This window comes from Ornithorhynchus anatinus, chromosome 16 (assembly GCF_004115215.2).
Source record: "Ornithorhynchus anatinus isolate Pmale09 chromosome 16, mOrnAna1.pri.v4, whole genome shotgun sequence".
Lineage (NCBI taxonomy): Eukaryota > Metazoa > Chordata > Mammalia > Monotremata > Ornithorhynchidae > Ornithorhynchus > Ornithorhynchus anatinus.
In genome coordinates, this window is record NC_041743.1 from 22539678 (window position 1) to 22553130 (window position 13453).

At 43.1% G+C, this 13453-nt stretch overlaps 1 protein-coding gene across 11 annotated transcripts in view; it reads left to right on the plus strand.

The window, feature by feature from the left end:
- ATE1 (arginyltransferase 1) overlaps nt 1-13453 on the plus strand; it is a 225862-nt gene that overhangs the window by 75786 nt on the left and 136623 nt on the right. For all 11 annotated transcript variants that reach the window (XM_029080585.2, XM_029080593.2, XM_029080594.2 and 8 more), the window contains one exon: nt 9301-9333. In XM_029080585.2, coding sequence (XP_028936418.1) covers nt 9301-9333 — 33 coding nt within the window. The remainder of the gene's footprint in view (nt 1-9300; nt 9334-13453) is intronic.

A 13453-nucleotide genomic window follows, 5' to 3' on the forward strand; every position in this document is an offset into this window, starting at 1 on the left:
CCTTTCTTCTCCATCCAAACTGTTACCGTGGTAATTCAGTCACTCATCCTATCCCTCCTGGCTTACTGCGTCAGCCTCCTTGCTGACCTCCCAGCCTCCTGTCTCTCCCCACTCCAGTGCATACTTCACTCTGCTGCCTGGATCATTCTTCTACAGAAACATTCAGGACATTTCACCCTACTCCTCAAAAAACTCCAGTGGTTGCCCATCCATCACCACATCAATCAAAAACTCCTCACCATTGACTTCACAGCACTCAATCACCTTTCCCCTCCTACCTCACCTTGCCGCAACTCAGCCCACATACTTCGTTCCTCTAATGCTGACCTTCTGTACCTCGATCTCATCTATCTTGCTACCGACCCCTTGCCCACATCCTGCCCCTGGCCTGGAATGCCCTCCCTCATCAAATCCGACAATTACTCTCCCCTTGTTCTAAGCCTTATTGAAGGCACATCTCCTCCAAGAGGCCTTCCCTGACTAAGTCCCCCTTTCCTCTTTTCCCATTCCTTTCTGCGTGGCCTAGTGGATAGAGCACGGGCTTGGGAATCAGAAGGACTTGGGTTCTAATGCCATAACTGCCATTTGTCAGCTGTGTGATTGTGGGAAAGTCACTTAACTGCTCTGTGCCTCAGTTACTTCATCTGTAAAATGGGAATTAAGTCTGTGAGCCCAGTGTGGGACAGGGACTGTGTCAAACTTGATTAGCTTGTGGCTGACACATAGTAAGCGCTTACCATATACCATAAAAAAAAATCCCAAGCCTCCATCCTTTTTAACAGGTTAAACCTTTCAGCCAAATCTCTTTATTAGATGAAAGATCTCTGTTTGAGCTCTGAAAATTGCTTTTGTGAATGTTTCAGACCCCACCTTCTTGGCTTTTAAACTGGTTGATAGATACCGCCTTGTAGTACTAACCATCGTCTTCTGCTTCACTCATCCTTGACTGGACACCAATATGTCTCTGAGCCTCTGTAGGGTGGAATTGCTTGGGTTTTGTGCATCAAACCAGATGGGTTGATATTGTAATTTCTGGGTTTGGTGTGGAGTGGTCCATTATTCATGCAACTGTTAGTCCAAAATGGCTACTTACAGCATAAATGTCAAATCCAAATCTTTGTCTTCTATAAGCTGGTATGATATGCCATATTGTATAATCATTATATTAGTTATATCATATATAACATCTATTATGTAATATATGAAATATATTAGTCTATATTATGAAGTCCATAAACTCTTTGGGGGCAGGGAATGTGACTGTTACATTGCTGTGTTGTACTCTCCCAAATACTTAGTACAGAGCTAAGTACACAGTAAGTGCTCAATAAATATGATTGATCGATTGAGTGATACACTGAAGCCATAGGACTAAAGCCTTGCTACTGACAGAATGCTGTTTTGGATTACGGTTGTGTGTATCCTTGGGAAACTTGTTCACATCTCACTATTATCCCTTGAAACTGTGCGGTCCCCTGTCTCTTCCTTAGAGTTGATTTTTTGAGGTATGTATTTAATGGACTTTTATACAAATATTTAGTAAAATTACAATGAAAAATATTTTTAACCAGCCCGGTGAAGAGTACATTAACCCCACAAAAGTTGAAAAAAGAGCTAAAATATGTACCCATTAGGTTTGCATTTTAACTAGAAGAATGTTTCCTAATTACGAGGCGTCACATCTATTTTGACATATTGAAGCGGTTCTCGAGTAGCAGCCCGATATCAAATAAAAGTGTATTAAATTATAGTCTAGCTCACTCATGGCGATCTGCGTGGTTCCCTAACAGTCCGTGTGGAAATGCAAATCGAGAGGCAAGAAAAGTGCAAAAAAAGATGTTGGCGATGAAATACGTTGATGGGATCCAGAATTTGACTACTGCATTTAGTTCTTTTCCCATGATTTGGTAAAAAGCTGTAGATCGGACTTCCCAAAGCCAGGTCTGCGGACCCCTTGCTGTCACCTGTGGGTTTCTCTGAGGTCTGTGGGATCGTCGGGAGTTCCCGAGGACTGAAAGCAAGATGCACAATGCAGTGCCTGCCAATTCCCTACCTTTCCCAGGTCAGCCCTGCCTGTTCCTACTGCTCCAGTCTAGCGGTGCTGCTCTCTGGGGTTTCAGAATTCCAGAGCCACTGAGGTCCAGAGAGGAATGGAGGGCAGCAGGGTGAGGCCAGGATCCCGGATGCTTGGAAAAATCAGGGGGAAGTAGGACGCCTCGTTGTCTACATCGTCTCCCTCCTGGGATTGGGCGTTGGAGTCTGTGTGCCTATGTGTGGGAAAGTTTGTCTGGCAGAGCTGGCGGGGGTGGGGGGTGTTACTGGATATTAGAGCATATGTGGGAGTGGGGGACTGTATGTGTGCATATGTGTGTTTGTGTGTGTAAGGACTAGTGGTAGGAAAGTTATTTACTGTTAGGTACAGTGCACTGAACGAGAAGCAGCATGGCCTAGTGGGAAGAATCAGAGCCTGGGAATAAGGAGACCTGGGTTCTGATCCTGGCTCCACCCCGTCCCTGCTGTGTGACCAGGGGCAAGTCACTTAACTTCTCTGTGTGTATCCTCGCCTGTAAAAATGAGATTAAGATACTTGTTTTTCCTCCCTCATAGACCGTGGGCCTCCTATAGGATAGGGACTCTGATTTAGTTTGTGTTGGGTCCACCCTAGTGCTTAGCAGCGTGGCTTAGTTCATTCATTCATTCATTCATTCAATAGTATTTATTGAGCGCTTACTATGTGCAGAGCACTGTACTAAGCGCTTGGAATGAACAAGTCGGCAACAGATAGAGACAGTCCCTGCCGTTTGACGGGCTTACAGTCTAATTGGGGGAGACGGACAGACGAGAACAATGGCAATAAAGTGGCAAGAGCAAGGGCTTGGGAGGCGGAGGTCAGGGGTCCTAATCCCGACTCTGTCACTTGTCAGCTTTGTGACTTTGGGTGAGTCACTTCACTTCTCTGTGCCTCAGTTACCTCATCCGTAAAATGGGGATTAAGACTGGGAGCCCCACTTGGGACAACCTGATTATCTTGTATCTACCCGAGCACTTAAAACAGTGCATGGTACATAGTAAGCACTTAATAAATACTATCATCATCATCATCATCATTATTATTACAGCACTTAGCACATAGTGCCTAATGGTACCCAGCAACAGCATGGCCTAGTGCAAAAAGCATGAGCCTTGGAGAAAGTGGACAATGTGACCTAGTCACTTAACTATTATTATTATTATTATTCTCTGCCTCAGTTACCTCATCTCTAAAATGTTGATTAAGACTGTGAGCCTTATTTTGGACAGGGACTGTGTCCAACCTGATTAATTTGTATTTACCTCAGACCTTAGCAGAGTGCCTAAGTAAGGACATAGTAAAATGCTTAACAAAGACCATTTAAAAAGAAAACAAACTATGATTATTATTATTAGCGCAGGACAATACCAGCAGAAACATGAGAGACAGTTTCCTGCCCAAAAGGCGATTGCATTTTAACAGTGGGGATCAAGGTAAAAAATATTTGCAAATTCAGATGAAGTCATCAGAATAAATTGCTTCTACAATTGATCATGCAAATGTACATAATTGCTAAGGGACTACATAGGTAGGAGCACATAAATATTGTTCAGGAATGAGGTGGACATCCTTTTATTGATTCAATTATCATTCGATAATATTTGAGTGCCTGCTATGTACAGAGCAGTCTGCTAAGCACTTGGGTGAAGGTGATAAAGCTAAAAGATGCTATCCTTGTCCTCAGGGAGTTTTCAGTCCCAAGGGAGAGAAAATTGCTTATAGTTAGGAGACAAAAGAGAGTCATAAGATAAAGTGAATAAATGACTCCTTAAACAGATTCTGCTGTTTTACAGTGTGTAGTTCATATGTGTTGCAGATAGCTGTATGACCTAATAATAATGATGACATTTGTTAAGCGCTTACTATGTGCCAAGCACTGTTCTAAGAGCTGAGGGGGATACAAGGTAATCAGGTTGGCCCACATGGGGCTCACAGTCTTAATCCCCTTTTACAGATGAGGTAACTTAAGCACCGAGAAGTTAAGTGACTTGCCCAAAGTCACACAGGTGGCAGAGCCGGGATTAGAACCCACGACCTCTGACTCCCAAGCCTGGGCTCTTTCCACTGAGCCACGCTGCTTCTCTTTTCTTCCACTAGCATGGCCTAGTGGATGGAACACGGGACCGGAAGTCAGAAGGTCATGGATTCTAATTCCAGCTCCGTCACTTGTCTGCTGTGTGACCTTGGGCAGAGTCACTTAACTTCTCAGTGCCTCAGTTCCCTCGCCTGTAAAATGGGGATTAAGGCTGTGAGCCCCATGTGGGACAGGGACTGCGTCCAACCCAACTATCTACCCCAGCGCTTAGAACAGTGCCCGGCACATAGTAAGTACTTAACAAATACCATAATTATTATGAAAGGGTTAGAGATGAGGAAGGGGCCCGAGATGGGAGAGGTGAGAGCCAGAGATGGAGAGAAGTCAGGCAGAGAGCAGGGCATGGGCTGGGGGGTAGCGGGCAAAGAGGACATCAAGTTCAACATCAACTACCACCTCTTTTAAGATGACGCCCAAATCTACATCTCCAGCCCTGATCTCTCTCCCTTTCTCCAGTCTTGCATCTCCTCCTGCCTTCAAGACATCTCTCTACTTGGATGTCCTCCCGTCACCTCAGATTTAACCTGTCCAAACATATCTCCCCACTGAAACTCCATCCTCCCCCTGACTTTCCCATCTCTGTAGATGGCATCACCATCCTTGCTGTCTCACAAGTCGGTAACCTGGGCATTATCCTTGACCCTTCTCTGTCATTCAACCCACGTATTCAATCCATCGCTAAATCCTGTCAGTCCCATCATCCTGACCTTGCTAAAATCCAAACTGCTACCACGTTAATACAGTCACTCATCCTATCCTGTCTGGATTACTGCATCAGCCTCCTTGCTGATCTCCCAACCGCCTATCTCTCCCCACTCCAGTCCATACTTCACACCGCTGCCCGGATCGTCTTTCTACAGAATCGTTCAGGCCGCGCCAACCCTCAAAAAACTGCAGTGGTTGCCCATCCACCGCCGCCTCAAACAAAAATTCTTCACCATTGCCTGTAAAGCACTTCACCACCCTGCCCCTCTACCTCACCTCCCTTCTCTCTGCACACTCTGCTCCGCTAGTGCTAGCCTCGCTGTGCCTCAATCTCGCCTATCTTGCCGCCCATCCCCAGCCCATGTCCTGCCTCTGGCCTGGGACGTCCTCCCTCTTCAAATCCTGCAGACAGTTACTCTCCCTGACTTCAAAGCTTTATTGAAGGCTCAGCTCCTCCATGAGGCCTTCCCAGACTTAGCCCCACTTTTCCTCATCTCCCACTCCCTTCTGAGGTCCGCTGATTTCTTCTCTTTGCTCTTCCGCCCACCCCAGCTCCACAGCACTTATGTACATATCTGAACTTTTATTTGTATTAATGTCTGCCCCTTTAGACTGTAAGCTCGTCGTGGGCAGGGAATGTGTCTGTTTATTGTTGTATTATACTCTCCTAAGCATTTAGTACAGTGCTCTGCACACAAGTGCTCAATAAATATGATTGAATGAATGAATAAAGAGTGAGTTTGTGGAGAACCTCCAAATTGGGGCTCAGGAGTTGTGCTCATTTCAGGAAACAATCAATTCATGTTTTAGGAAGTCAAATTTGTGTTTATTTCTCTGGGACTGGAAGAGCAGTTTCAGTCATTCATTCAGTAACATTCTGTCCACTCCATGTGTGTTCATTGATCCCCAAAATCACGGTTTAAAAAGAATCTCTTTAAGGGAACTTTATTTTAATGGTATTTGTTAAGCACTTACTATGTGCCAACCACTGTACTAAGCACTGGAGTAGATACAGATTAATCAAACTGGACACAAGCCGTGTCCCGTAGTCTTAATCCCCACTTTGCAGATGAGGGAACTGAGGCACAGAGAAGTGAGGTGACTTGCCCAAGGTCACACAGCAGACAAGTGGAGGAGCCAGGGTTAGACCCAGGTCCTCTGACTCCCACTTAGTGTAGTGGGTAGAGCACGGGCCTGGGAGTTAAGGTCATGTGTTCTAATCGTGACTCTGCCATTTGTCTGCTGTGTGACCTTGGGCAAGTAACTTCACTTCTCTGTGTTTCAGTTCCCTCACCTGTAAAATGGGGATTGAGACTGTGAGCCCCACGAGGGGCAGAGTGGTCGTATCCACCCCAGTGCATAGAACAATATCAGCCACATACTGAATACTTATCAAATACCGTTATTATTATTATTGTTATTATTATTTCTACTAGGCCATGCAGCTGCTCTAAGAAACAGTTTTTTCATTCTAAAGGAAGGAATACATTATTATCATCGTCCATATATCTTTTCATCCCTTTTATTGTGAAAAGGTTTTAATAAGAGAAAATATTGGAGTTTGCTTCTAAGATTTTAGTGTCAGCATATTTAATTGAAGTTCGAAAGAGAGTTAAATATGTGTCCTTATAGGCATGCTCTCCACTTTGAGGTTGGTTCACCGTCAAACCATTTGTTTAAGATACCTTACTGTAAGACTGGGAGATATCTCTATATATAGATAGATAGAGAAGCATCATGGCTCAGTGGAAAGAGCCGGGGCTTGGGAGTCAGAGCTCATGGGTTCAAATCCCAGCTCTGCCACTTGTCAGCTGTGTGACTTTGGGCAAGTCACTTAACTTCTCTGGGCCTCAGTTACCTCATCTGTAAAATGGGGATTAATTGTGAGCCTCATGTGGGACAACCTGATTACCTTGTATCTCCCCCAGCGCTTAGAACAGTGCTCTGCACATAGTAAGCTCTTAACAAATACCATCATTATTATTATTGTGCGAATATATTTATGCATAAATTCAAATTCTTTATTAAGTGATAGATATATATGCATAAATAAAAGAGAAGCAGCATGGCCTAGTGATAGGAGCACAAGCCTGGGAGTAGGAGGACTTGGTTTCAATCTTAACTCTGTTATTGCCTGCTGGGTGACCTTGGGCAAGTCATTTAACTTCTCTGGACTTCAGTTTCCTTATCTGTAAAATGGGGATTCAATACTCATTCTGCCTTCCCCTTACGTTGTAAGCCACACGTGGAACCCGGACTATGTCCGATGTGATTTTCTTTTATCTACCCCAGTGCTTAGAACAAGGCTCGGCCCATAGTAAGTGCTAGACAAATACCATTATCATCATATCTAACAAAGTTCAAAGGTGAGCCCATCAGGTACATCTGAAGAAACAAGAATTTTGATTGATGACTTTTCTTTCCCTTAAAATTGTCATTTACAAGTGAACACTTGTAAAACAAGTGTTCACTAGTTATGGCTCCTTTTTAGCAGATCAGGAAGGAATGTGACAGAAGGAAGCACTACTGGAAATAATAACAATTGTGATACTTGTTAAATGCCTATTATTACAAAGCATTGGGGTAGATATCGGGTATGCAGATCGGTCCCAATCCCTGTTGCAAATTGGGATCACACTCTAGTTAGGGGGGAGTATAGGTATTTAATCCCCATTTTATAGATGAGGAAAATGAGGCACAGAGAAGTTAAATTACCTGCCCAAGGTGACACAGGCAGGTGGAAGAGTCAGGATTAGGACCTAGGACCTCTGACTCTCAGGCCTGTGCTCTTACCACTGGGACACAGCTTCTCTGGAAAAGAATGCATTTTTGAGATACTTTTCCTCTTCTTTGACTACATGTAATAATAATAATAATAATGTTGGTATTTGTTAAGCACTTACTAGGTGCCGAGCACTGTTCTAAGCGCTGGGGGAGACACAGGGGAATCAGCTTGTCCCACGTAGGGCTCACAGTCTTAATCCTCATTTTACAGATGAGGTAACTGAGGCACCGAGAAGTGAAGTGACTTGCCCACAGTCACACAGCTGACAAGTGACCGAGCCGGGGTTCGAACCCATGACCTCTGACTCCAAAGCCCGGGCTCTTTCCACTGAGCCACGCTGCTTCTCTAGCAGCAGCAGAGAAGCAGTAGCAGTTTGTGGCTCGTGAATTTATTTCATCTACACTCTTTAGGGGAATATTTTTATATATGAGTAGAAAATTTGTCCAGTATCAAAGCAGATTAGAGTCTCAGCTCTGTCTTGAAATAGCTCTCACATAAATGTTCTATTTTTTTATATAGAAAAGATATAAAAAGTGGGAAATTCCAGAAAAGTCTGTTTTCACTGACTGGATGGCAGTTTCATATTTTCTTTATTACAAACGAGAACATATTTCTTTGCAAATGATTCATCACTAAATCTGAATAAGTTGTTTTTCTCAGAATTCCTCACAAATGTATACGTCTGAGTTAACGTTATTTGTAGTTGGTTAATTGGAGAAACCAAGCTTGAAATTCGATTCCATTTTTGAAAACTGTCACTTTAATGATGATTATACTAAAGCCTTATTTTCCACTGCTGATGGCAAGATGTTTATGTCCACACTGAAGTGAAAATGGCGATGTGTTTGTGGCTGCTGTTTGATCTTTCTCTGTATCCTATGGGTGTTGAATTCCCTTGTTTTGCTTGGGTGATTTGTGGCATAATAACAGTGAGAATTTGGGATTTTGGTAAGCCATGCACTTTCAGAAAGTTCACTTATTTAAATAGTTACTCCATAAACATTTGGTCATCTTATTATATGTTCTGCTCATTTAGAACGTGTTTTGATCCCTCAAGATTTAGAGGACTAATGATACAGAAAGCTTAATGTCACTGACTTTCAACTGTGAAATGATATGAAAATGTCCCATTGAAAGATTATGTGAATGACTTAATCAGGATTTGGGCAAAAGGGAAAGTCTAAATGCAGGTATTGGTTGCTTCATTCAGTTCAGTTAGAAACATTCATGATTAGAGGGAAGACCTTTCAATACTGTCTGAAGTCAGGGAAACCAGGTGAGCGCCAAGGAAGCAGGAGGAAAGTCATGAGGAGTAGAGAGTCTCAGAGAACAGATTGTGAGATTCAGATTTTAATGGAGAATTATAAATTGCTTATCTCTACTAGTAGATTTTCACCAAAGTTTTGTCATTCATAGCGAAGCCATCACAGTGATTCTTACAGATTCAGTTTTGCATGGAAGAAATGTTTTATTCAGTGTTCAATTTATTTATATTTCATGGATTTAAATGTTTTATATATATATGCGTGAAGAGATAATGTAGTTTACTTAAAATGGAAGCTAGAAAATATTTTAAAATACAGCTTGGAAACGAGTACTAATTTATACTTATTTGTTTTTGTTTTTTTCATGCCCACTCTGCAGTTCACAAGATTCCTTTGTAGTTCACCTTTGGAGGTAAGAATTTACTTGTATATTTGCTGGAGTGATGTCATTTTATCATTTTTTATAAATGATTATGTTTGGAGAAACATCTAACTAGAGTTTATTATAGGGGCTACAGAATATTTATCAATATAGCCTTTCCGTAAGGTTGCAACTACCACAAAAAAAAAGGTAATCATAGCTGTGGTATTTGTTAAATGTTTAATACACGCCAAGCACTGTAATAAGCCCTGGGGTAGATACAAGATAATCAGGTCAGACACAGTCCCTGCCCCACCTGGGGCTCACACTCTAAGGTGGAGAACGGATATTTAAGCCCCATTTTACAGATGAGGAAATGGAGGCACAAAGCAGTTTAGTGACTTACCTGAGGTCTCATAGCCAGCAAGGAGCCTGCTGGGAGTAGAACCCGAGTCCTTTGACTCCCAGGCACAAGCTCTTTCCACTAGGCCATATTGCTTCTCATTGTCAATCATTCCCAATTCCAGTGGGTATCAGTCATCAAAAGCAGTATTTATTAAATTTCGTAAACATTAATTAGATTGTGGTTTGTGAAAGGAAAGACTTGTTTACACTTTGACTTGTAAAATACCAAATTCATTTCCACAGGTAGTTGTGAAGACCAAAACTTTCAAATTCCAGAGGGGTTGGCATGCAGAGAGAGAGAGGGTGCTGTGCTGCAAGACCTCTGGTCTGACCAGCTGATGGCATTTCATATGTCTCTGTGCTCTTATGGAAAAGACAAGCGGTTACCTAAGATAGAATGAGAAGGGAAAAGTACGAAATGAGAGTAAAAAGCAATATGTGTCTAAAGTGATACATGACTGTGCTGAGAGAGCTGTTTATTCAGTATGTAAGGCAAAGATAGGAGGGAGAATAATCAGTATTACTTCCTCTTATCTATAATTTATTTTAGTGGTGGTCTCCCTGACTAGACTGTAAATTCCTTAAGGGGCTCAGGCCTACTGATTCCAGTATGCTGGCCGAAGCATTTATCTCACTGCTCAGCACACGATAGGTGCTCAACAAATACTGCTAATCAATTGAAGCCCCCCTGAAAAAAAGAGGTTTTAAGAAAGAGTTGAGAAAGGACTAAGATTTTCTCTCAGAAAATCTTGTCTTTGGCAGAAGTTCATAGATCTTAAGCAGTACTCAAAATTCTAAACTAGGCAGTTATGTGGTTGATTCTGCCGTACCAATACCATAACGTACCTACCCTCATAACCAACACTGCCGGTTTAGAGAGCATATGACCTCATCCGTGACATATGTTTCCAATTACTCTGTAGAACCACCAACTTATTTTTTTTTTATAGTACTTATTAAGCACTTACTGTGTATCAAGCATGGAATTAAGCACTGGGATAGATACAAGATATTCAGGCTGGACAGAGTCTCTGTCCCACATAAGGCTTATAATCTAAGTAGAGGTGAGTAGGATTCAATCCCCATTTTACAGATGAGGAAACTGAGGTCCAGAGAAGTGAAGTGACTTGTCTCACATGGCAGACAAGTGGCAGAGCGGCATTAGCACTTAGCTCCTCTGACTCCCAGGCCCGTGCTCTTTTCACTGGGATGAGAAGAAAGGTGGTCTTGTCCTCATAGCAAATGCCATAATACTGCTCTCTGCCCGTACTTTTTTCTTTATTTTCTGCCTCCCAGAAACAACACTCCCAGTTAGTGATAAGTATTTGTATTTAGTGAGGTTCTTCTAATCATCCTCATTTGGCGAGTAGGGCAGGAGGAGAAAAGGTCATGGAAAGGTGGCTGTAGACAGTCATTCATAAGTCAGTTAAACTTATTGAGCGCTTACTGTTTATTCTTGGGAGTGTACAACAGAACAATAAAAAGACACATTCCCGGCCCAGTGCTGTATGTTTCTTGGGCCCAGAATTGGGCAAAGGAGAGCCAATGGATGATACGATATCATGGAAAGAGCCCAGGTGGCAGAAGATCTGTGTTCTGATTCCAGCTGTAATCCCACCTGCTGTGTGAAACTGGGGCTGTCACTTCACTGGAGCCATCTGTAAACTGGGGCAAGAGTGCCTACTCGCCCTTTCTCTCAGGTTGTGATCCCAGTGAGCGACGGGGATTGTGTCCTGCCTGGTTAACTTCATACTGTGGTATTTGTTAAGTGTGTACTAGGGGCCAGGCACCATACTAAGCACTGGGCTGGATCCAAGATAATCCGGTTGGCACAGTCCAGTGTCCCCTATAGGGCTCACCATCTAAGTAGGAGGGAGAACAGAGATTGATTCCTCATTTGGCAAATGCGGGAACTGAGGCCCAGAGAAGTAAAGTGCCATACCCAAGGTCCCATAGCAGATAAGTGGCAGAGGTGGGATTAGAACCCAGGTCTCTGTCCCGGTGCTCAGCACAGTACTTGGCGCATAGCGAGCATGTAATAAATACCATTAAAAACACCGAGAAACCAAATTGCGTCAGGAGCTGCATTGGCCCTCCCAGTAGCCATAAGTGACTTTGGGCTGGTGATTAGTCACAGCTGTTCCTGGACAGTGCCTCCCCCCCCCCCCCCCCCCCCGGCCGCTCCTCCTCCCTCCCCCACTCCGTCTGCTGAGGGGGCACGGGGTGTATGGCTACAAAGAGACTGTGTTGAAGCACAAATATTTACCTTTCACGGTGTCTTTGGGCTTATAATTGGAGATGAGAAGGAAAATTATATTGTGAGTGATTGCCAAAGTGAAGCTCCTTTAATATTTCGGTACAGAGAAAGAAGAGTTTGCCATTTGCCCTCAGACTGAGACTTCAGAGGATTTCATTTCAAATTCCCCAACGGAAACTCTTTGGAACGTGACATGTGGTAGTTGCTTTGTCCTAAAGAGTTAACCGCCTCATGACTATAATGAAATTGTCAGGTTATAGTAATTACACTGGTAATTTGATATGTTGCTGTTTGAATGAAGCCATGTGTGGAGAGTCAGTTACTTTCCTCTGCGGAGCTGACCCCTCTGCATTCCTGCAAGTCGAAGACTAATAGAGCTCATTAAGCTTTATAGGAAAAGGGCTTTTATCACCTCGTCAAGTCAAGCAACAGATTTCCATTATATCCCTAATTTTGGGTGGCTCCATTGATGCTGATGCACAGACTCCTGCTAGGTTTATATCAGTATTTTTTCTTACAGACATTTTTTATTGACATTTTGAAGCCTGAATTAAATTTTGTGTGGCACCACTTACATATGTCTTCGATTAGATGTTGTTAAATAAAAGGGGTTCTATATCAGAGGCCAGAAGATTCTTGAAATTCTCTCTTCTCAATCCAGCTCAGCCAGCCAAACCAGTAGGGTGCAGTCTCTGCCATTTTCGAAATGGGATGATCAGAAAAAGCATCTGAAAAAAGAGCCAGCCATTATGTAGCTGTAAATCGTTTGATTCTGTTTTACTGACCTTTTAAGCATATACAGTGGTCATTCAGTTATTTTTTTATTTTTAATTTTTAATGGCACTTGTGAAGCGCTTACTATGTGCCGGGCACTGTACTAAGCGCTGGGGTAGGTACAAGATAATCAGGTTGGACACGGTCTCTGTCCCACCTGGGGCTCACAGTCGTAATCCCCATTTTACAGATGAGGGAACTGAGGCCCAGAGAACTAAAGTGACTTGTCCAGGGACTCCCAGCCGACAAGTGGCAGAGCCGGGATTAGAACCCAGCTCCATCTAACTCCCAGGCCCCGGGTTCCTTCCGCTAGGCCACCCTGCTCCGCAAATGTTCTGAAGGTCCATTGCATGACCCATCTGATGGGCTCAGGATTTCGGTCCGTCTGCTCGAAAAAGGTCCTGGTGTTGGTGTATACATCAATATGCTATTGTTCCTGAGCTGGTTTTCATTGCTGCCAATTAAATTTGGGGGGAGGGAGGGTGGTGAGGGGAATAAAAAAAATGTGTCAGCTTGAAAAGATATCAGAATGGCTAAGCATTTTGAAGGATATTCAAAACAATGGCAGTTGGTTGAGACTGGTATGTACAAGAAATGAAAGGATCAGTGACTACTGGGTTAAATTAGGCCCTTGTTACAATTTTTTCCTGTAAAGAATCTATTAAGTTTTCATTTGGAATAGCCTATGCAAAAATAAGCAAAATGGTAACCTTTAAAGAAAGAATCAATCCACTT